Source organism: Copadichromis virginalis, linkage group LG12, assembly GCF_057382275.1.
Source record: "Copadichromis virginalis isolate Kocher_CV1m ecotype Utaka linkage group LG12, C_Virginalis_male_GT1.1, whole genome shotgun sequence".
Lineage (NCBI taxonomy): Eukaryota > Metazoa > Chordata > Actinopteri > Cichliformes > Cichlidae > Copadichromis > Copadichromis virginalis.
In genome coordinates, this window is record NC_140629.1 from 10,959,431 (window position 1) to 10,985,197 (window position 25,767).

The following is a 25,767-nucleotide window of genomic DNA, read 5'->3' on the forward strand; positions in this document are numbered from 1 at the left end:
GATCTCGTTCTTTCGGTCACTACCGAAAGCTTGTGACCATAGTTGAGGGTAGGGACCACGGCCTAAGACTTGGTGCTGATTCCCATTCCTGCAACATCATCTGTGAAAAGCGGAGATGAGATTCTAAGAGCACCCAAGTGACACACAGTCTATTACACTGCACCTCCTATCGTTCTCATTTATTTGCAGTTTGTAGTCATACTGGCATTTAATCTGTCCTCCATTATTCATGTGCCCTATGTCATGTGACATTATTCAATGTCACATGACATTACGACAAATTTCTCATAATGTTATATAAAATAAATGCTGCTGCAGCATTAGTTGCTTACATAGACAAAAAATTCAGAGTGCTATGAAAACAGAAGCTGATAATATATCAATCAATGAAGTGTTGTAGATTACTGATCTGAGTAAGTTGGCAATGTTAAGCAATTTTAAGTAGCCTGCAGTTGAAAAAGACTTTGAAAAAGAATTTAAGAGAGTATGTCAACTGGTTAGCAGCAGTCAGCCTGCAGTAATTAGGGCATTAGTTACCTAGAAACAATCTGTGAGTAAATCAAGTTCCTCTTCACTCATCTTTGTAATTGTGACTTCCTTTGATTGTTTCGGTGAACAGTAAATGTTTTGCATTCTTCGAAAGGAATGATTCCTTGCAATCACCTTCAACTTAACAAACAGGATTTTGCATCATCAGAGCCAATATGAAATCTCAGCTGTCCAGTAGAACTTGGAATATTTTCTTGGAATTTCCCACGTACTTTGGTTTATGCAATGTAGCAGTTTAAATAACTGAAATTAACTGAACAGAAACTGACTTTTTTTTAATCAAGGGAAAGGAATAATGTTACATTTTTCAGAATGTCACCGGATACCTTTTGATAACAATTCCCTTTTATCATATATAAACTTTTGTGTGTTGCGTACAGGATGTAAACTGAATGTTTTAATTTTTTTAATTTGCACAGTGGAAAATAAAAGGCTTAAAAAACCCTGCTTGCAGTGTAAATTTTAAACAGCTAACATGTGAGTATATTTCTGTACTTTTTAAATGAATTGAGACAAGTCTTTTTTATGTCTCAGGAGGGAATTGTTAAAATGTGATAAAGAGATGTGCAACAGACATAAACAACAGTTAAACCCGTTTTTATTTGAGAGTTGGGCTCTGACTGTGAGGTATTATTTACACTGCTCTTTTTTTTAAATTCTTTGTTATGAGTTGTGGGTGCATTTGAGTTCTGTAGCTGCGTGTATGGCAAAGTCAACTGAGAATAAGAAATCAAAATACAAAAAGCCGCAGGTCGACCGCCACATCACGCTCTGGGAAGTGAAAGGTTGGGAGCTTGTTGAGTGACAGTGTCCACATGGTATTCTACCTGTACAATAATAGTGCTACTATTCACATTCATCTGTACAATAATAATATTTACAGAGATCACATTAGGGAAAGAGCCAGTACCTGAGGAGTTGGTTTCATAATTAGCTTTACTCATTCACCATGGTAAAAAGAAGCACACCCACCCAATGGTAGCTATATTCACACAGAAAACGTGGGGTCCTGTCTGGGATCAGGTGGAAATTGCATCAATATTACAGCAACTCACTGCTTGAGATGATGCAATTTGATTGTAGGTGAGAACAGGATGTGTGTGGGTTTTTTTAAACATCTGCAGGTTGGTTTCACTACACAACAGTATCAACAAGACAATACTGTTTATGTTTTTAAACTCTCTATCATCTGAGTCACAGTACTCACCCTATCTAAGAATGAGAAGCACTTATTGAAATGGTTTGTTCAACTTTTGCTGAGGAAGGCAGCAAAGAGCAGATTAGATTATAAGATTATGGCCTTTTACACAATCCGAGTATGTGTCACTGTCTCACCATACTGCCAGAAGAAAGCAGTCTGTAAATACCAGTTGCAGTTTCTTTAAACAAAACACTCCTCTTAGATGTTTTAGGTGAGCTGGCACACTTTAACAAAAGTGAGAAAGCTATGAACAAAAGATGAGGTCACTAAGACGCGTGTGCTAACAGACTTTGTTTCCTTCTACAACTCTCTCTCCCTCTCTCTCCAAAACACACCAACTATACATGAAAACATATCAGCCAGTTCAAAGTACCATTTGACAGCACATAAGATAAAACACCATGAATAAACACAGCATACATGTGCAGCATTTCTCCCAACCAATAAATAAGAACAGAATACAAATTCATTAAATAACAATCATCGTCTCAGATTGAAATCACCATACCAAGTGATTCAGTTATAACTTAAACAGTCACAAATTCATTTTAAAAATATCTGAAATGTTAAGCTCCTGGAAGTCCTCTGACTGGTTCCAGAACCATTGTTTCAGCCAACAGGTGCATACTTTCACCAGCCTCTCACCGGCCCTCATTAATCTCCCCAGCAGTGCCCTCTGCAGGCAAGACTTAAACTGGTTTCTTTGGACCCCGTTTCACTGATCACCCATTCCACCCGAAATCGCACGAAAAAGTGGAAACTCTTTACTTTGAACTCTCTATCAGGTTGCCAGGTGCTGTAAATGCTGCAGATGAGCAGTATAATGACAAACTGTCAAACATGAAGGAGCTTTGGATTTGGTGTTTTCCAGCAGCTTTATGTCATCTGTAAATCTAGGTGACTGCTTTGGAAATGGATGGAGAGCTAAGCTTTGTAGCAGTTTCCCTGCGTGGTGAGTGCCAGCTGGCCATTGGGCGCTACTTCATTAGCCTCATCCTCCAGCAGGCCTGACACGTCAGCGTTGGGGATGCTGTCGTGGTAGCTGCTGAAGCTGATGTTGTCCTCTTTCAGTTCAATGGTCCAGAAGGGGGCGTTGAGCTTGCGGTTCTGGTACTCCCTGTAGGTGTACACGCCTCCGACAAAGCCCAGCAGTAGCAGCACCACCAGGATGATGACAGCCAGAACGATGACGTTGAACTGAGTCCAGGTGACCTCTGTCAGGGCAGCTGTGGTGTTGTCAGTGGGGCTGCTTAGACTGGTCAGCAGAGCCTGGGTGGTGGAGGAGGTGCTTAGTGTGGTACTGGTGTTGCTGCTTGATGTGAAGGCTGGGATCCCTCTTGCTCTGGGAGACATCAAAGTAGTGCTGGTGGTTATTGTGGTGGAGGAGGATGTGGGGTGCTTTGCTGTAGCTTCTGGTGTGGGAATAATTCGGGGAGCTGAGGAGAAAAAGCATTTCAAGTATTTAATCATTTCAGATTTTATTTTTAAACATTTGAGACTACAGCAGACCTTTTCTTCCAAATTTTAACCCATTATTTTTATTCCTTCACTTAAGTAGCTTTGCATGGTTTGTAGTTCTATATAATGCTCGTTTGTAATCATCTTCAACCCAGCAGTGTGTTTTGGACTTACTCGGATGGGTGCAGTTAAGTTTGCGGTTGTCCCCTATGAAGCCGGGAGCACAAAGCTGGCACTGCGTCCCAGTAGTGCCGTTGATGCAGCGGAGGCAGTGGCCAGTGTCAGGGTGACAGAGCTGGGGCGGGCCCAGAGGGTCTGCATTTCCATTGCAGTCACATGGAACACAAATCCTAGCTGATTTGTAGAAACCAGCACTGCACTCAACACAGTGTGGTTTGCTGTACTGGGGAAGGCACTGGTCACATACTGGAGAGCCACTTTGATCTGTACAGGAACAGAGGAAGTTGCACATCAGCTGCTGATCACTGCTATTTATGACTTTCAAGTACACAAGCATGATCTGAGCTTTGTTTGAGATTTAAGTTTACTCATGTTAAATATGAGCATTTGCTAGATTACACTTACTGCAGGGACAAAAAGAATGTTAAACACATATAAAAAAAAAAAACCCACATCAAAACACATTCTTTAGTCTCAACTTTGATCGCTATATCATTAACATACATCCATCTTATTTCTTCTGCTTTACCAGGAGTTTATCCCAGCTGCCACAGGGTGAGAAGCAGTTTGCACCCTGCCATCAGTCTGTCACATATATTACAAGCAGAGGTTCTAAAATCTAGCTGTAATGATGACTAGCAATATTATGTTGTGTTTTCTGAAGAACCCTCTGAACATGTATGATCTTGTGTTATATTATACAGCCCGAAATGAAACAGCTATTGTCGGGCCACTAGGTGGCTCAAGCTGACAGTATATGGATGTGAGAGAACCATGTTGTGTCATATCTCCAGAGGAGGGTGTGATTTTCCCTGTTTGTCCTGTGCAACTCAGTGAAAACACAGAGTGCTTATGCCTCAGCCAGGCCCACTATGAAGTACTCTGAAAAGGTTTTACATTTTTTTAGTGTTTTTTTTTTTTTTTAATTCTGGGTTAAAAAACAACAACAGTGATTTGTTTAAAGCTCAGTAATAGCTTGTATTCAACCAGAATTTACATGAACACTGTTCATCTGCAACAAGTGCATGTCAAATGTCAGCTTTCTCCTAGCCTTGAGCCACTGGTCACATGACATCTTCTGGCACGTCAAACAGAGACTGCAGTACTGAAGTGCACTCCCTTCAACAGCGTTGTGTCACCAAGACACCACCGTCATTGGCCTCATTCAGGATGGTGATGAGTCTGCATACCGGCAGGAAGTTGAGGTACTCTGGTGCAGTCAGCACAACCTGGAGCTGAACGCTCTTAAGACTGTAGAGATGACAGTGGACTTCAGGAGACATCCCTCAACTCTGCTCCCCCTCACCATATCAGACAGCCCTGTGTCGACAGTGAAGATCTTCAAGTTCCTGGGTACCACCATCTCCCAGGACATGAAGTGGGAGACCAACATCAACTCCATCCTCAAAAAGACCCAGCAGAGGATGTACTTCCTGAGACAACTGGGGAAGTACAGTCTTCCATAGGAGCTGCTAATCCAGTTCTACACTGCAGTCACAGTCTGGTATGGTGCAGCCACTAAACAGGACAGGAGCAGACTGCAGCGGACTGTACGGGCAGCAGAAAGGATCATCGGCGTCTCCCTGCCCTCCATCCAGGACCTGTACCTCTCAAGAACCAGAAAATGGTCAGGGAAAATCATCACAGACCCCTCACACCCTGGACACATACTTTTTGACCTGCTGCCCTCTGGCAGACGGCACAGAAGCCTGCAGACCAGGACCATCTGACATAGGAGCAGTTTCTTTCCCCTTGCCATCTCCCTTCTAAACGGTTGACCTGTCGCACTGCTCCCACTGCCAGACTGCAACTGCACTTTATGTGCATTCTGTAGTATTCATTCCACCTCATTTAATTTCTGTCATCCTGTATACTATGTATATAAGTTTAGATTGGTTATTTATAGTTGGTTTACACAGCTTTGTGTATGTATGTGTATGCATGTATAATGTATATATATCGACACGTGTGTGTGTGTGTGTGTGTGTGTGTGTGTGTGTGTGTGTGTGTGTGTGTGTGTGTGTGATTTACATTGCTGTGCTTGAGAGTCACCATCTACCGGAACCAAATTCCTTGATTGTGTCTGCACATATACATGGCCAATAAACACGATTCTGATTCTGAAGTAAACATGGTGGCAGCCTTGATGATTAATCAAACCAAATGATCAACGCCTTATTTGAACAAGTAAATCAAGTCTGAATTGGATAAATTTCTTATCTGCCAAATGATTAGAATTCTTATTTTGTAATAAGTATTCAGTTTTAGATTTTAATTACAAGTAATATTATTTTAAGCTAAGTATGTGTTACACTGCCCAAAGGGCTCCAGTGTTTGGCTAACCAGCCTTTGCTTTTAAAGGGTTAATCTGTCTGCAGTAGGAGGATTTTTGCCATATGACTTAGAGGTGGGAATCATCCCCATGACACAAAATTATCACAATAATTCATTCAAAATGTGGTATTGTGATTTTGAACATTTAGTGATATGCTTAGTATTGCAATTTATTACCTTTTGTCAACTACAAATTGTCAAAGTCAAACCTTTCCAGTATCTTTTTTAATTAATAAAAGTTATCTCATGTCAGTTATCTTTTTGGCTGCAAAATGACATCAAGCATATAATATGGGCAGAAATCTGTGACATTTTCAAACCATAAATTCAATTTCAAATTAGACTAATTCAAATTCAGTTTCTGATGGCACAGATTTCTGCCCATAATACAACGCTGCCAGTAAAAACCGCCATAATTGCCATAAGACAAAAATCAGTCAAGTCTGCAATCAGTCTGAAATTGAACTTGAATCCCCTCGAGTTGTGCTTATTGAGAGACTCATACAGACTGATGACAACATGTTGGCAATCTGTTTGCATTTATAAATTAAACAGCAAGTATTTGCAAACTTTCAACAATCTGTCAGAGAGTTATTTCAGTCAGTCCAAGAGAATATGAGAACAACATAGGTAACTATCACTGAAGAATTCATAGTAAGACCAGTGGTCATCCTGAGGCATCTTAATTGGCGCCATTAAAAACTAAGGAGCAGCGTTGCTCCTTCTCAGCCACTGCTTGTCCAACTCTGGAACAACTCTGGTCTAAGTTATAATTAAACTAATTTAAGTGACTGAATTGTATCACAATACATTATGCTGCTAACAAAGCTTTGTCTCTTTGAGAGCATATGCACAGGCTAATGTGTGCTAATGTAAAGCTAGCCAAGAACGGAGACTGATGCTCAAGCCCAGTGCACGCTGACCCCAGCCCTGAACTTCAACAGACAACAGGGATGTGCAGTCTTCCAGAATAGTAGTGTTTCTATTTCTATTTCTACATGTTTCTACAGTAGAACATTGAGGTGATTACCTTGGAGTCTTTTTTGGCCCATTTTCAACTTCTCTTTGTGTATCTGATGTAACTGACCAAGCCTGCAAAATTACTTTTACACACATGCGTGTGCAACAGACAAAACACAACATCAAGATGGTGGGGATTGGAGGATTGTGTTATTTACCTGGTAGAGGGGAGTTTTTAACACATCATATAGCAAACATTTACTTCAATCTAAAGGGGTTAGACAGGTTAGTAGTGAATATTCCACCAATATAGGTAAAAAGTTTTTGCAACATGAACAATATGGCAAACGGTCCCATTGTTTTCCCCTTTTCAACACAAGCTGACAAGCCTGCAGTTCCATTTTACTGGTTCCCAGATTGCTCTTCTCATCAAAACACTGTTGCTGTCCAAAGAATAACAGGTTCCAACTTTCTTATAACAAAGACTGGTTTCTGGCACAGAACCACAGAATGTGTGCTCCAAAACTAGGAGCCACTGATTTTCTTCTGACAGAACTTAGTTCTGCACTGCTCAAAGTTCTGCTCTGAAACTTGTTGAAAAGTGTGTGTGTCAACATGTTGGTGGTGGAAAATAAGTAAAGAAAAGAACCATCAGTTTGGTTCTTAAATGTTCTTTTTATTTCTTTGACGCAATCTGATTCTGCAGTGGGATAAATCTCACTGATACCTGAGCTACTAAACCTTACTGTTCGAGCTTTGATTTGATGTGTAAAACTGAACAGCAAAAACTGGGTCATTGAGCAGGGGGTGAAGGCACACAATTTGGCTATGAGAAGTTGAGAACTCATATAAATAATGTGTGTGACACTGCAGCATAGTAGACCATTCCCTCTCCAGTCGTCAGCACAGGAGAGCTGTTGGCATTGAATGATTTAAGCACAGATAGCTGCCTTCCAGTGGCCTAGATGTTGGTCTCCATCTACTGTAGTTACACGGCTGTGTTGATTTCCAGCAAAACTAAGGAAGGCACATCTGATAAGGTTGATTTAACCTCTGCTGGGGGTTTAAAGGCAGTCACCTGCTGGGTTATACAACCAAAAGGAAACAGGAGCTGCTTTGCAAGCGAAAAGTGCAAAGCACTCCTCTTTCCAACAGCACACACATACACACATTTGAGTGGTACTGTTAGGCAGGCAGGTCCCACATACACAATTATATAACACAAGACGATTTAAACAAATGAGTCAAAATATCTGATGAAGCTTAGAATAAACTGAAATACCCTGACTGTTCTATACCACTGGGTAAAGACACAATCATACATGGATGATTTAATATGTGTGACCCACATTCTGAACTGGTGCAATGCTCCATTTCACCTCTCCGAGTGTCAGTACAGAGGATATTCATTTACTGCAACAGGCCACATCAGCACATTTAGGAAGCATCTGCCCCTCACAGTGGAGCCATGATACTGCATTGTGGCATCTTCTCACTTGTCACTGTTGCCGGGGCAACCTATACAGGGAGGCTGATCTCTTTCCAGTTCTAGTCTTGAGTCTGTGAGATCCTCGACAGCTGTGCACCACTAACATGAGAGCACCTCACCCTGTGAACCATCCCAAGCATATTTCAAGCTGTCTAAATAGAGGACACGATGATGCCCATCCCCCTGCTCCAGTCTGCTGCTGCCTGGGTGGCGCTGAAATGGCCCAGCTGTGAACATGCCGTCCCAGCTACGCTCTGCCTGGTTCATGTCCCATCCCCTCCCTCCCACATTTTGTAACCTCTGCTATGGCCCCTGGCAGTGGCAACCCTGATCCGCCAGTCTAAGTGCATCTATACATGGCTGTTGCCATGCAGGCCACCACCAATAGTGGTGGAGGGCATATCAAGATGTAGCAAAGCTGTGTGCCCCAAAAGGGGGAAGGGCAAGGTGATAGAAGACAATAAGCAGTAGAAAGCGAGGCCAGTGATGCAATGCTGAACGCAAACCTCCAAAGGCAGTTTGCAGAAAGGGTTATGGTGCAGTTCAACAAGGATGAGCTGTGATATCTGAAGCACACAAACTCACACCATGAGAGACTCATCACTTGCACAGCACATGTAGCAAGGTTCCTGGTCATATTTTATTTAACGCCTGGAATGAAGTTCAGGCAATTTGAAGGTAACTGCCAAATTCCCTTGTTTGGTGGACAGCACAGTATCTTATTTGAAATTAAATAACTGCATTTCAAAACTGCAGTATTCTGCAGGTTCATCACATGCAAACTGGTCTGCCTTGCATTTGCTTTAGTTTCAGCTGATTCTTAACTTAAGTATATCTAAGGAAGTATATCTATGCATGTTCTTTCATAGGATGGAGCCTATCCCAGCTGTCTTAGGGCGAGAGGCAGGCTACACCCTGTACAGGTCGCCAGTTGCAGGGCTAACACATAGACACCAACAACACTTTGCCCTCACATTCGCACCTATGGGCAATTTAGAGTTTCCAGTTAACCTATTCCCACTAACTGCATGTCTTTGGACTGTGGAAGGAAGCCAGAGTACCCGGAGAGAACCCACGCAATTAAACCTATTTACAACAATTTGAAAAGGTGTGTTTTTTAAACTTCAAAACAATAGCAATTGAAAGGCTTTCTTTACTGACATATTGATGCCAAGCTCATCTTTGGTCCATGATTTTTTCTCTATTACATATATATGTTATTTATGTTATGTGTTTCTCACTCACCAAATGTTAAATTTTGATTTTTTTTACTCAAGAAAATTGAAGGTGATTGCACATTGATATGGGACATGTGATACACCATTTTATCATTTCAAACATTGTTGTTGACCAGATGCTGATCTTCATTTTTTTTTTTTTAACTACTTCCTTGCGATGAAATTAAAGGAAGAATTGAGGTAGTCTGAGAATGTTATAGAGACTGTAGTTCAACTCAGATGTCAGCTCCACAGAGACCTCCAGGAGGTTGTGGAAGTAGGGCAGCAGCAGCCTGAGGTGAAAGAAGTGGGAACTAGAGTGCTGATCTTTGTCTGGAAACGTCGAAAAGACTGTGGTTTACAGTTGAAAAGTTATCAGAAAAGCGCAAAGGAAATAATTGATACTCAATTTCCAAAAAAGTTGTTTTTGCAAGTCAGTTAAATCCCACATATAAATAAAAATAATACAAAAAGAACATATCTAATGTTGTGACTTGCAACCATGTTGGCATTTAAAAAAATACTGCATTTTAACACACATATCAGTAAAATTCAAGAAATGTTGCAATACACTTGGTGAAATATACACAAATAATAAGATCAGTTAATTACACGACTGGATATAGAAAAAAGCAGCAGATAACAATAGGGAGAGAATTATCACTTTTCATAGATGGTATGTTTCCAAACTGTTCAGCAATTTTTGAAATCATTATAATTTCAGAAAAATAAGCCATGCTAATGTAATATCTTAAAGGACTGAAAGAATCCTAAAATGACAATGTGAGTGACTCATCTTTGAGCAGTGAAGCAGCACTGTATTTAATGGTACAGTCACAGGGTGCAAAGCAGTGGCTGCACAGTGAGAAACATGCTGCTGTTATCATATTCAAAATGAGTTTATATCTGGAATAAACTTTCTCAGTTTCAATATGTTGCCTTTGAAATAATAGTTTTCTTTCAAATGTACAGTGGATTGCAAATCACTGGATTCTCTTTATACTTTACATTTTATGCGGTGTTGTGAATAGGCAGATCCAGGAACAGGACCAGACCTTGAAAGGCTCATTTTAATTTCACTCCATTCAAAATCTGCCAACAAACACAAGGTATGTATGCAGTATATGTGGTATTATATGTAGTTTGCTTTTTAGGTTATCTAACATTTGGCTGCTGGTTGCTTATCTACATAATTTCTCTGATGTCACCTTCTTTCCTTTTCATTACATCTCCCTTTGACTGCATTTCTCTTTTTAGTTTGTATAACCAGCCAACAGTAGACACCATGATGTCATTCCGAGTTATTTTCAGCAATAACAGCTTGAAGGTGGAAAATGCTTTCCAAGACATCATCACTGTCAGGTTTTTATGTCATAAATCCCAGGATTAATGGAGTATAAAGCCAGGAGGCCAGATCTGCTTAATCACTGCAACAAGCCATTGGATGAGCGCTAAATGCCTGACATGTGAACAAGTGCTCACCAGTGTGACAGGTGCCATTGGAGGTGGAGTTAGAGCAGGGGCATGGCACACAGGCTTCGGTCAGGGCAGCTCCAGGACTGCGGTAAAAACCAGGCTTGCAGTTCTCACAGTTCAATCCGTGGGTGTTGCCCTCGCAGTTCAGACACACTCCTGAAAGGTAGAACAAAGGTCACAAGATTAGCTGTTATTCTTTCTTGATCTGCTTATGACAGAAAACGAAAGTAGTTGGTTATATAACAATGTAATCTGACGACATTTTAAAAATCTAAAGCAAAGTTTTTTAAGACCTTTTTAAGACACTCAACAAATGTGAGTTACACTCTCAGTCGGAGGAACTCTCATTTATACAGTTTTAAATATAAAGCAATACTCAGATTGGTGCCTTCCTATTAGGGCTGAACGATATATCGCATTTGCGATAATATCGCGACATGATCAAGTGCAATTTTCTAACCGCAAAGGCTGCGATTATACTGCGATTATAAGGCTGTCCAAATTACTACCATATCCCAGAATTCATAGCGCGGCCCAGCCAAACTCCAGTTTCCAGCAATGGCGGCCGCTACTAAGTTTTAAAATTACTCATACTAATCTTTCTGGGTCACAAAATAAACTTTTAACATATTTTCAGGCGAGAAAGTAGTTGTGTAAACATCAAATATCTGCTCGGTTTATCAAGATATCCCATATTTGCAAAAGTGCTTCGACGTTTTCAGAGGCGTCTGCTACCCACCAGCTCGACAGCTAGCCGGGAGCTCGAGGATTACTGATGCGGCCGAGAACGGCACAACTCCCGGCACATCATTTTCAGATCACCGCGGAGTTTCGCTGCTCGGGTTAAACGTAATATATAAGTCACTTAGACAACCTAAAAATGTTATTGTTGGGCTTTTTTCAGTGTTTTGTTTGTTCGTGAGTAAATCGGTTTGGCTGAGATTAAAGTTATTAGATTAGATAAAATAAAACTTTATTAATCCCCCGGGTGGGTTCCTCCTTGGTTTTCACACAGCTGACTAAACGTCAAACAGAAAACTTATTAAACAGAAGTATGAGACAGTCGAGAATTTACACCAGTGTCTGGTTATATTTTAGATAGCAAGAAGCAGACGGCCGAGTTTATTAAACTCCACCGAGACAGCGGTGACGCTAATCAGAACTAGCCTTCTGATTAGCTAATCAGAAGGCTAGACCGTCCAATTTCACGCCTTTAAACTTTAAAGGCGTGTTTGTGTGTGTGTTTATACAATTGCTATTATGTTTGCACTTTATGTGTAATGTTACTGACTGCAGAGATCAGTAAGATGTGTGTATTTTTTATTTATTAGTTTTATTTATTTAATATTATTTTTTAATTGAATGACTGTCTAGTAGTTCACAGATGTCGAAAAACTGAGTGTGGTAAAGCCACTGATTTTTTTTTATGTATATTTCTGCAATCTGCACATTGTACTGACTTTCATTTTAATGTTTACACCAGGGTTCCTTGTCAGCACTTTATGCTCAGATGTTTGTAAGCTAAAAATAAACTATTGTGTATGTTCAAATATACTGTTGTGATTGAAGAAGTTAAATAAAAATGTCAGTCATCAATTCATGCATCACCTCATGTCATCATAACAGAGGTCTGTCTTCCAGGAAAGAACAGTTTAAAATTAATGTAATATAGTATTGGCCATACTATATGATGTATTGCTTGTCTTTGTTTAATAATACAGAAGACAAAGACCTTAAAAAATAATCGCATATCGCATCGCAATCGCAATATTGGGGCAAAAAATCGCAATTAGATTATTTTCCATAATCGTTCAGCCCTACTTCCTATATATGTTCCCTGTTTGCAATGCAACATGCTGGTAATTTCTCCGTCCACAAGGTTACTTGTTGCTTTCTGTTGTACTTGCATGAACTGAACTTGGCAAAAAGAGCTTTTGTGCAGAATGACTGGAAAATGACAGAATTCATTTCATCAAGTGCTTTAAAGCAAAACTAAGAATCCTTCAGACCAATTCCAAAACATGAAATGGTTTCAATTTTAATTGAATATTAAATTAATTAATTAATTTGTTTGTGTGTGTTGTTATGGCGTGTGTTTTATTGTATAATTTTTGTAATTGTGAGATAGTTGCTGGTGGCATCTTGGCCAGGTATCCCTTAAAAAGAGTTCTTTAATCTCAATAAATGTTAATTACAAAAAATTAACACAGAACCATACTAAAATCTTTTATTATATTTGGGTTTTCATAAACAAGCAACTACTAGTGCAAAACAACGCAAAAAGTCTTGAAGCAGAGTGTATTTGATGTTTTTGTTAATACATAGCAGTAAAATGTCTTTGGATTCTGGACTGGTGGTCAGACAAAAAAATACATATTTTTTAATAGTTTTCACTGTTTACCATCAGGGTGAGGAGTAAGAGTCATGATTCCTATTTTTTTAAACATACCATCAAACCATTATTCGCTCTTACAGGAACCTCATTTAATGTCTATCAGGAAATAGCCAAATAATCTATTAGAGCTTCCTTGGGTTGACATACTTAACCACATTCTAAAACATATCAAATGGCTGTGAGGACAAAGCAACAACTATGCTGAGACCGCTTAAGGTAACAGTTGCAATTTCACCAAATGTGCAGCTAATATTGCTGAACGCCAACTAGCATGCTAATATCGCTGAACTGCGAGCTACCAAACAGACAGTAAACCCTGTTTGAAGTTGATTCCATGACCTAATTCATCAAAACTCTTGGATGTGATCTGGCTATTGGAACTCACTGGCTAGCCTATTGCCATTTAGAGTTTTAAGTAATATAATGTAATAGCGAAATGGTGAATTTGGTTTAAGGTTTAAGATAATCTGGCACATTGCAAAGCAATCACCTTGCACTACATGCAGGCAGCCAGGTGGGCCAAAGAGAAATACTTTTAGAATGCTTTGAGCATGTTAACAGGAATGGATTTTTAACTTTCATGTTACTATATATAATTAATCATTCAATAAAAACCACAGCTCACTTCAGGATGAAGTATGTCGAGGTTATATTGAACTCCAAGGTAACATCCTGGCCTGTTACAACATACCAATCCTGGATTGACCAATTGCTTTAATGTAATCGCATTAGGGCTGAACGATTATGGAAAATAATCTAATTGCAATTTTTTGCCCCAATATTGCGATTGCGATGCGATATGCGATTATTTTTTAAGGTCTTTGTCTTCTGTATTATTAAACAAAGACAAGCAATACATCATATAGTATGGCCAATACTATATTACATTAATTTTAAACTGTTCTTTCCTGGAAGACAGACCTCTGTTATGATGACATGAGGTGATGCATGAATTGATGACTGACATTTTTATTTAACTTCTTCAATCACAACAGTATATTTGAACATACACAATAGTTTATTTTTAGCTTACAAACATCTGAGCATAAAGTGCTGACAAGGAACCCTGGTGTAAACATTAAAATGAAAGTCAGTACAATGTGCAGATTGCAGAAATATACATAAAAAAAATCAGTGGCTTTACCACACTCAGTTTTTCGACATCTGTGAACTACTAGACAGTCATTCAATTAAAAAATAATATTAAATAAATAAAACTAATAAATAAAAAATACACACATCTTACTGATCTCTGCAGTCAGTAACATTACACATAAAGTGCAAACATAATAGCAATTGTATAAACACACACACAAACACGCCTTTAAAGTTTAAAGGCGTGAAATTGGACGGTCTAGCCTTCTGACTAGTTCTGATTAGCGTCACCGCTGTCTCGGTGGAGTTTAATAAACTCGGCCGTCTGCTTCTTGCTATCTAAAATATAACCAGACACTGGTGTAAATTCTCGACTGTCTCATACTTCTGTTTAATAAGTTTTCTGTTTGACGTTTAGTCAGCTGTGTGAAAACCAAGGAGGAACCCACCCGGGGGATTAATAAAGTTTTATTTTATCTAATCTAATAACTTTAATCTCAGCCAAACCGATTTACTCACGAACAAACAAAACACTGAAAAAAGCCCAACAATAACATTTTTAGGTTGTCTAAGTGACTTATATATTACGTTTAACCCGAGCAGCGAAACTCCGCGGTGATCTGAAAATGATGTGCCGGGAGTTGTGCCGTTCTCGGCCGCATCAGTAATCCTCGAGCTCCCGGCTAGCTGTCGAGCTGGTGGGTAGCAGACGCCTCTGAAAATGTCGAAGCACTTTTGCAAATATGGGATATCTTGATAAACCGAGCAGATATTTGATGTTTACACAACTACTTTCTCGCCTGAAAATATGTTAAAAGTTTATTTTGTGACCCAGAAAGATTAGTATGAGTAATTTTAAAACTTAGTAGCGGCCGCCATTGCTGGAAACTGGAGTTTGGCTGGGCCGCGCTATGAATTCTGGGATATGGTAGTAATTTGGACAGCCTTATAATCGCAGTATAATCGCAGCCTTTGCGGTTAGAAAATTGCACTTGATCATGTCGCGATATTATCGCAAATGCGATATATCGTTCAGCCCTAAATCTCATTATATTTATTAGGCTTGCAATATATCCAAATCAGTCTAATAGATGCCAGGGTTAACAGGACACCGGTAGAAAATACAGGTACTGGGGAACTTGTTTTAGTCTTTCTTTTAGGATGCCTGGGTCGTTGACCCAGGGTTTTGAATTTATTATATTATTTATCATTTCTAATCTTGGGTTTCTTTGTTAGAGTTCTCTTTTATGGTTTATGTCTCTGTGCATCCTTAGTTGCTGTCTCCCCTGTCTGTGATATCCCCATGTCCAGTCAGTGTCTGTGTCTGTCCTGGTCCCACGTCTCTGTTCCCTCTGTTGTAGTGCCTGCGTGTGAGTCTGTGTCTTTAGTTCAGTCTGTGTTATGTTTCCTGTTTTATTTTGAAGGTCCATGTCTGATGTTAATGTATCTGGTTTCGCTTCCCCTTGTCTCGTTAGGCCTGATTTGCCCCAGCTGTGTTTCCCTCCTGTTACCCATTCCCTGATTGCTCCCTCTGTGTATTTAAGCCCTGTGTTTCTCTGTGTCTGTGTTGTGATCTACCCTCATTTATGCTGTGTGTTCTGGCTGCCTGCTTATGTAAGTTCATTTGGATTTTTGTTACGTTTTGCCATCCAGCATTAAAAGCTGAGTTTTGAAATACACTTTTGCCTGCCGTGAGTCTGCACTTTGGGTCCACTACTCCTGCCTGCACACAGCGACACCTGACACTTTCCAGCCTTGTAATACCTGCAAGTCTCTTTTAGGCAGCTAAATAAAATCCAGGATGCTATGCCTGAAAAGGTGGGTACAGCTTTATTGCTCACCTATAGAACTTTCTTTCCCAAATAGGAAGCATTTCAGAAGTAGATGATTTAAAAAAACAAAATATTTTTGCACTCTGCAAAAATGTTAATAATGTTACAAAAGCTGTGCAACTGCACCTTTAACACACCAACCAAGAAACAAGTTTTATTTATTTATATATAAATAGATCAGTCATGTCGACAGATATGATTAGGACAGATATGACTGATAGGTGTGGATGTGGGATTAATACAGTTTTTAGACTACATAAAGAAAGTGCAGTTGTTTTGAATGTTCAGTGAGACCAGGGAAGGACTGCATAAATACCAGTTCATTTGCATGTTGTTTACCTCTTCACTACAACATGCTCTGTCTTTCAACTTTACTCTCCTTCGTACCTTTATTTTCATTTAATGTTTATCTACAGATAACATTTAAATTTTACTGAAAACATATAAAGCAGGCTTTAAAACACTTGTTGGAAATACTTAATGTGGGTTGTTGCATTCAAGGAGATGTCCATGCTAATTCTCACTTTAGCATAACTGCATATTTTTCACCTTTTTTTTTTTTTTTTAAATTTAAAGAATTTTCAAAACATACTCTTTGCTTCAGTGCTTTATTTAAGAAAAAGAATCCCAGATTAAAGGCATTGTTATTCTTGTAAATATCTGTGACGGCAATCACCACTATTGTGCTGTTTGGAGTTGAGCTTCGATGTTTGTTTGAACTGTTTTGCCTCTATGAGCTCTGACAAAGGTTATGTAGATGTGACTCAGTCTGCCTACAGGCTTATGCCATATCGTTGTGTAACCAGGATTTCAGCCATCACCACACAGAGGTTAAATTACTGTTTAAAGAAGAAGACAGAAAAGTGAATATCTAAATGCAACGACAGCTTGTTTTCAGTTCAGAGACACCAATTTATAAGCAGAATTTAATATGTTAAAGTATTATGAAATTTGAATGTATGTTTTAAGGTTCAGAGAGAGAGATTCTAGTGAAACATCATCTTGTTTACTTATCCCTGCATTAGATACTTTTAAGGTTGAAAATAATGTGTTTATGAGACAGTGTTTGGGATACTGCCTAATTTGCATTTGTGCAAGGAGTTCCTGTGTGAGCAGCCTTAGGGAGAAGCCACAATCGCTCTTTAAAGGGAGCTGTCAAACCTGAACTATGGCAATCCATAGCACTATGAACACTGAGCCCAAGTGAAGGCTAAAGAGCTCCATCTGCGCCTGCATTATAATGCAAAGACATATGCCGTCTAAAACTGCTACACACATGCCCCACCCACACACACTGCCCCCTGTGCAGTTCCTCCTTTTCGGGGTTGTCACTAGCCAGTGATTTCTAAGTCTCAAGGCCTGACTGCTGGGAAGCGAGCAGCAATCCTCCTTTACATTTGAAGAAGGTGCAAACTCTCAAGAACACAAACCGAACTGGAATTGCACCCTAGTGTTTAACTTGCTTCTCGGGTTGCTGAGACCACAGACTACAGCAAATATTTACTTCAAGCAAGTAAAGTGGGGGAGTTTTGTGCTGCCAAAGATTAATTAAACTCGGCATTAGACTGTTCTCTGGGTATGCGATCAAGGTGTTACTGTAACCTGGACAAATCCAACATTTGAATTTAAAGAGTTTTGAGTATTTAATCAGCAAAGACTGGACAATTTGCACTGCCTTTCTTATGCAATGCCAATGAACAAAACAGTGCATGTTGAAAACGCTGCTTCTTTCATTCCAAGCTCTAACAGATTGGTGTTGTCCATGTCAGGGTTCTCAAGAAAAAGCCCAATGCAAAAGCATCCAACTGAAATTGACTGACAGTCAACTTTGGGATTTGCTTGTCTTCGCCTTGCTCAAGGACACTTTGACCCTACAACTAGTAGGTGTAGCTGATCAGTGTTTAAGCTTCAACTCTATTACCTGGAGTCTCTGAGCTGGACTTGTTCGCTGCCTTTTGGAGCGTTTCAATTGAATCATCTGACAAATAACACAAGCTGGTGTATGCTACAGACCGCCAAAGAAGTCTGCGCCTTTATTGAGTGAAATTGTAGTTGCTAGCAATAACATTGCTCCAACACAGTTTACTACTGGCTCTGAAAATCCACTCTGACAGCCAAAAACCAACGAGTGATGTCATGAATTTGGGGTTAAACCATCACAAGATTTATATACATAAATATCAGTTCCATTTACAAATACAGGTTATCTGTTGTCATTATTAGTAATAGTCAGTACTGGTATCATAAAAAAAATTTTGTTTTTATGATGATTATAATTTTAAGTGAAGTTTCCATGTAAAATGAAGTAGGATAAAAAGCAGAGAGTAAAAGTTGTCCTCTAAAATGAAGCTGATTGTTTTCTTGTACTTTATTTATTGAGAAAAATGATTAAAAAAAAAAAAAAAATCAGTCTCTGATAACAAATTACTTCAAAAAGGAAAGTGCTTCCAAATAATATTTATTGGAGTCAGTTTGTCTAAACAAAAGCTCTTATTTTGGAATCAGATTGTGCGGATTTTCTGTTTACAAGGCAGATGCTTTCACTAACTAAGCTACTGTGGCTCTTCACAGCTGACTCAGACAATCCTGAATAATGAAAAATTACAAAACAAAATAGGTTAGGTTTTAGTGACAATGAAAATGAGATCATTGAACTGCAGCGTTTGTCCTCAGCTGACTCACCGGACTGCGGATGGCAGTAGTTGGTGTGGTTGTTACACTGGCAAGGCCGACAGCCAGTGCTACTGAAGTCGAAGAAACCCGGGTAGCAGTCATCACACTTCGGTCCATACACTCCTGATTTGCACACACATGTCCCTGAACTGTGGGGGCAGAACAGAAGACAAAAATCAATACCCAGTGGATCAAATACAGTCGCAGAAAGCATTTCAGTGGACCATAACACCATGGCAGCATGTCAATGAGGTACTCTGTGTGTGTGTCTGTGTGTTTGGTTTTAACAAAAGGTTTCCCTCCACGCCTTGATTAATTACATGAGGTGATTTATTAGTGGCAAATGTGGTAAGAAATCATGTAAAGTAATTATATACTGGACAAAGCTATGTGGTGCTGCTGAGTAACATATAAAGCCGGATTACAAACAAAGGTAGCTTATTAGTGGACCTCCCAGCATGCACTTTTTTGAGAGTGGTTACCTTTGATGAAAAATACACATTGTGCAAATGTATATTTATTACATACAAAGGTAGCATAAATCAAGGTTCACGGTTCTATTTCTTGAATGCTGAAAACAAGCAACTCTTAAGCAGCTCTTATGTTTAAAAATATTAACAGCAGACATTTGAGATGTTTTAAAGAATACTGTGATCTTTGTCTGTCAGGTTATGAAACGTCAGAGCATCGAGAATCAAGGCTTTTATTGGCCACATTTTCTTTACATAACTGAGAATGATTGCTTTCAGCTGAGAAAATCTCATTGTATAAAACATCTCCAAGAATCCTCCAGCAAACTTAAATCCAATTACATCTGAGTTCTTCAGCCATAACACACTCGCAACTGAGTTATTTCACATGATAATGTGTCTTTCATAGATCAGACCTTTGCTCTCATTATGCTGTGTTAAAAATAGCAAATGCTCATTAATACAGTGTGAGTGTCAAGAAGAGATTTTGTTTTTCTCTCTCATCCACCGCTCACTGGAGGTAAATTCCTTGGAAGAGAACAATGCTAAATCGAGCCCGATCAGCTCTTAAACCCAGACAATGGACTCAAAAATGTAATCTTGGGACAATGACTTCAAAACAATTGAAGCAAATCACAAGTGACTCGAAGCACTTTCCATGAATGTGTGCGTGGGTCTTCATACAAACAAGGCTTTGTTAAAACAACTGCACTTAATGCAAATGAAGAGGCCCATAGCGATGCTTAGTGAGGCGTGGGCACTGTTGAAGACGAGGCTGGGAGATCAACAGTCCTCGATCCTCTGGCTACAACACACACACAAACATCAGGCACTAACAAAAAGTATCAGCGTGATACATCATGACCCTAATACAAGCAAGTGAAAGATATAATGTCCAGCTGCCAAAGGAAAAAATAAAAACACGATACAAAAAAACAGATTTATTTAAAATTGCCATTTATTACTAAACAGAAAGATACTTTGCTCATCAAAAAATGACAGAAAATGTAAAGGGATTTGTTTTTACAATAGCCAAATTATTTGTGTTAGATTAGATTACGTTCATTGCCATTCTAAACAAAAAAAAGTTCTTTTTTTTTTTCTTTAAGTGATTATAAACGAGTGTGTGGGGCTTATAGAAACTAGACTTTTGAAAACTGATTCAACATGAATTTTGTGAACCTGGAAAACTAACTAAACTAAAACACAAATTATTGGGGCAATATTATTTGTCTGTCTTTATCTGTTAGTTTGGTCAAACTTTTAGCTTGCAACTTTCCTGATGAGTGTGTTTGTAATCGAGATTCTACTTTGGCAAAATCAGCATGTGGTCAGAGAGCGAGGATACGCCTAATATGGTCATCTTAAGAATACCCCGTGTTTACACCTTCTGTTTGTGAGAAGCAGGTAATATGAAAACTGCTTGTAAAGTTAGGGGGGTAGGAGCTAGAGTTTTGTTTTTAAATGTGCTGAAACTTCCATATTTTATTGAGAAGAAAACAACTTGTAATGTTCTATCATTCAACTCTAACATTCACTCTGCATCAGGATCTGCGGTTGAGTGTACTTGAAAGCTGACTTTTGATCAAATGTGCAGCATCCCAGTAAGGCCAGATGGTCCACTGGCTTTGATTCCTTACTTTTCCTTGTATAAAATACAACCTTTCACCTTTGGCTAATTATACATGTGTATTTCTCTAAGAGGAAAAAATAAAAGAAAGATGTCAAACAAAAAACACTATACAGCATGCAGCTGCCTGAAATGAACACTAAAACATTTTTTAAGTATGCTATAATAAATAGCCATCTGTACAGTAATAAATACTACAAGGGACATCAGCTGGAAAATCAGCTAAACTAACATGATGCATTTTTCCTTTAAAGCACCGACATGTTTCTGCTCCAGCTGCCTGGCAGTCAGTCACACACTGACCTGTGGCAATGCAATGCAATCTGTCATCAGTTTCTAGTGATCCTTCCTCTGTGTGGAGCTCTAAATAAAGACTCATTTACTAAGAGCTGTGCTGTCTTAGGTGCAGCCTGCAAATCCAACAGGCCCTGTGTTGCTTTGTCTCTCCTTTTAAAATACCTCTAATTCGGCGTTTTTCCTTTGGGGATCTTTTGTGGAATAACTACAACAGGTCTGAAAACCTCCAGGCCTTTATAAAGAGTTTTAACTTGGCTGGAAATTTAAATAAAGCTTTCAACAGACAAACTGTAATGCCAAAATATAATACTTCAATTGAAAGGTAATAGCCTATAGTCCCTGAAAATCGGTTTATAAAACATGTGGATAAAATAAAACCCAGCCTTCCCCCTAGATGGGCTCTACCAGAGGTTGATTCGTTCTGCTGTTATTTCTGCCCATTTAAAAGAAATAATTAAATTTAAATACATTCCTGGAGGGTTCTCTTGGGTGCTAAAAACTTTGATTGTGCCCACATTTTAGTATATAGGAAATGCTCTGCCCAAAAGAGTTCTGCTGGATTCAAATCATTACTTTTGGATCATGATCACACCAAAATAATCCTCTGCTACAAACTGGGAGTCTTGCCATCAGCCAGTGTTTTGGCAGACTCTCAGTGCTGCTGTTCATAAATGTCATATCCCTGCTACCTTCACATATTCAGCTCATTTCAACACACTTCCTCCTCCTTGCTTTAGTGCTGGGACTTCTCAGTTAATATGGTAGTCCTGGCCTGACTGATGTTAAACATCCTGGATCCTGTCAGAGGCAAATAAATATGTCACCAGTGACTGATTTATAATCAGAAAGCTTCTTCTTGCAAAGTTTATTCTTGTATTTCCCTCTTTTGACTGATAAAGGCCACCATTATGCAATGCCCCTTACACTGTCAGAACTGTCACATAAATTCTGATTTAACCTCAAACACTTTGCATGGTGTAACATACAGAGGACAGCAGATTTGATCTGATCTGTATTACTGTGGCTCATTCTATACTCCTACTGTTGCAACTATGTTTCCAATGATTCCTAGCAAGAGCTTTCTAATTCATATAACAATCGTCTGGTGATTAATGGTGAAAATGTGTTAGGATAACAGGATAAAACAAGTGTCAACATTTTGGTTACAGTTAACACAGAATTCTACACTGTGGTCTATATTTTGATCACAATCTTTCTGAAGTGGTTATTCTGAAGAGTTATCTTATCTTAATGCAGCTTTACTAATGACTTTACATTGACGTGGTATTGCACAGCGATGCAGCCCGTCTGTTTGTCTACTGTAGCTTCATCTAATCTATAGGAACTCATAGGTTTGAACTAGGCTTTAAATGTTTACGTTGCGTCTCAGTGGTCCTGCTTGTGAGATTATGAAGACCCTCTCTTTGTCTTCTGTGGCCAGAAGGAGGGGGTTTGTTATTGTTTTGATGTAGTTTCATGGCCCCGTGCTGGCCAAGCTGCTCTGCGTCAGATCTGTGTGTTAAGTAGGTCAGTATAACATAAGCGACAAAGCTTAACCCCATTCTGCTGCTGCTGCCACGCCAGCGCTGCCCCATTGGCTGCTCCTGTGTTGGATCAGGCCAAATGTCCTCTCTGTAACGGGGACGTTGACAGTTCAGTTAGCCACAAGGTTCAGTAAAAATAAACAAGGAAGTACACTAAGCAGGTTTAGTTGCTTTTCTGGTTGAGCAGTGAAATGCTCAAAGGGTGTGTTAACCAAAAGCAGAGCCAGATCTCCCTTTGCCGTCTTAGCCTTTCATCTGTATGAACGTGTCCAAATATTCCATGTTATAGCAGGGCTTAGCGCGTCTGGTTTTACGTTCACTTCCCACGATCATGAAAACAAAACAAAAACAAGGGGGAAGAAAAGGTTCTCTTTTTTTAATGTAACATGCTCACATTTTTCTAGCACTTGGCAAAGTCATCTAGACTACAAGTCATATTTAACCATCGTTTATTTAGCACTTAATTCAATTTTAGCACTCTATCTACCTCAAACCAAAGCCAATTTACATTCTCCAATTAACTTAAGATGACCATGTCTTTAAACGCTTGGAGGAAGCAGGAATGCCTGAGGTACTAAAACCACAAAACAAAGATCACTAACAGGCTCTTGTTTTGTCTTGTAAATTTGGGGCACCCCATCACTTGCCTGTATAGCAGCTCCTCTCCTTACAAGCCCAAACTCACTCAGTATTTAGTTTAGTCTGTGCTAAGATCATTGAATCAGCAGGATCTACACAGGGGGAGCAGAACAGCTTTAATGATTGCAGGGTTCCTTTTTTGGGAATCTCTAATGGTTTCTCACCCCAGTCATCTTCTGCAGTGCCCTGAGGTCTCGATTGGAAGTCAGCACTCCTAAGCTTTCTGTCTAGCTAACAGACAGGTCAACACAGGCACGCAAACCTGCTGTTGCATGTGTTTTCTTATTGGCACTCAAACAACCTGCAGTAGAGCTGCCGGGTAGCAGGGACTAGCAGCTGCCCTTATGAGGGGGGATTACACTCAGAAACTATCCTGTGCCTAACTACTGACTTTACAGACGCAATATTCTGCTTTTCAGGGTTTTCCTTAAATATTTTATACACCTTTTTGTGCATTCAACAGGTCAGCAAAGTGCAAAGGGAGTTCTTCTCTCCTCCAGTAAAGCCTGCTGCTGAACTCTCTCAAATTTCATGCTGACAACCTAGGCTTTTCCCCTGCTACTTATCAAGGTCACCATGTAAAGTTAGGCATGCTCTCAAACACAGAAAAAGCAGCTGCCTCAAAGGCCACCATTTTTAATTTACTAGCTACAGTCACTTTTGCTAAGTTTAAATCTAAAAATGTGTAAAGAAAATTGAATACCCATTGGACTGAGCCAGCTTAAAACTGCAATATGTGAAGAATACTATGGTTGCAATGAAATTCATCTCTCAAATGGTAATACCATTATAGGAAAACATTATTTGTGTACCTAATTAAATTAGCTAAAGGATTCTTTAAAGACATTTTAACCAAAACTTTCAATGTGCATTACCTTTAAGCCTTTAAGCTACCTGATATAAAACACTGAATAAATGTAGTCCGGAAAAAGACTTTTGCATTTTCTGCGTCATTTCTAATAATACTGTTCGCCACTGAAATATCACAATCGGTGCAGAGTAATGCTAGATGAACAGCAAAAATGCCTCCAGTGACCTGACATAGACACAGAAACATCTGTAGCCAAAATCAATATTTCATTACAGACTGTGGTGCTTTTTGACACAGTAATGGTTAAAAAAAAAAAAAAAAAAATCCTTATAGACATTGCCCACAGGATCTGACCCACATACACTACTGACTCTTGTGTTCTGACAGATGCAAGATGATATTAAAGCTCTTTTGTCAAAGACTGGCCTGACCTAACCCAACAAACTGGGTAACAGTGTGTGTCCACTTTACATCACATGATTTGCAGACAGACAGAATGCAAGATCATGAGAGAGCAAAAGAGGGGAATCTCATTAAGGTTGTTAAGAAGACTGAGCAAGGACAGAGTTACAAATGTCACTCGGCTTTAAACAGTCGCCAGCCCTGAGAGAATTCTATTAGAGTGGGTAATAGAGAAGCTTAGTGTCCTAGGACAGGGTCAGTAATGATCACATATTTATATGTCCGCATACAACAGCTGCTGGTGAGTTATTTAGTTAATATTAACATAAACAGGTTTGACAAGTTCCTCATTCTCACACAGCAAAGCACAGACTGCTATCCAGTACCGTACAGTGCTTAAAACAGTTATTTCCTTTATTTCTTTGTGTTCAAAAGGGGAAGGAAATCTAGCTAAACAGTTATTATTTAAACTAGTATAAGTCCAAAATTTCACTATTGGTGAATAGTGAAATGCATACCGAAATACCTGTGAAACACATTTGTATTTGCTAGACTACCTAGCTAATAACTGATAAGGTAATAATATCAGCTGAAAATATTGTTTAACTGATCAGTCAGGCTCAAACTGAAATTAACATGGTCCTATTAACACTAAAGAGGACCTATTCTGCTCCATATTTAGGTTTGGTTTATTCATGGGTCAAAATAACTGCCACTGCCATAAGAGAGCAGAGAGCAGGAGGGTGGAGTATTCAGTGTGCAATGGTATTTAGGGAAGTGATAAATCAATTCACATGAACGTCACAAAGGTTTAAAAAGCAGAACACTTCCCTGAAACAAGATGCACATCATCCTCATTACTTCTTCACAGCTGTAGATTTCCAGTAAAAATAAAAATAAGGAAATACTTTCTTAAGTAAGCACTATTCTACTAAACTACTGAAGGCAACCACCTATGTTACTATAGAATAATCCCATCTTGTAGTGGGTCTTAGTTAGGGATGGGTATTGTTTAGGTTTTATCCGATACCGGTGCCAAACCGGTACTTTTGAAATGGTGCCGGTGCTTAAACGGTGCTCGAACCGGTGCTTAAAGAATGGAGAACAAACTTTGT

At 39.3% G+C, this 25,767-nt stretch overlaps 1 protein-coding gene across 1 annotated transcript in view; it reads right to left on the reverse strand.

The window, feature by feature from the left end:
• Positions 1–1,130: 1,130 nt before the first annotated feature.
• Positions 1,131–25,767, reverse strand: part of LOC146696559 (multiple epidermal growth factor-like domains protein 9) — a 44,263-nt gene continuing 19,626 nt past the window's right edge. The window contains exons 3-6 of the mRNA XM_085474707.1: positions 18,869–19,008; positions 10,871–11,020; positions 3,383–3,652; positions 1,131–3,186 (exon numbers count right to left, since the gene is read on the reverse strand). Of these exons, the coding sequence (XP_085330833.1) occupies positions 2,675–3,186; positions 3,383–3,652; positions 10,871–11,020; positions 18,869–19,008 (1,072 nt within the window). The 3' untranslated portion in view covers positions 1,131–2,674. The remainder of the gene's footprint in view (positions 3,187–3,382; positions 3,653–10,870; positions 11,021–18,868; positions 19,009–25,767) is intronic.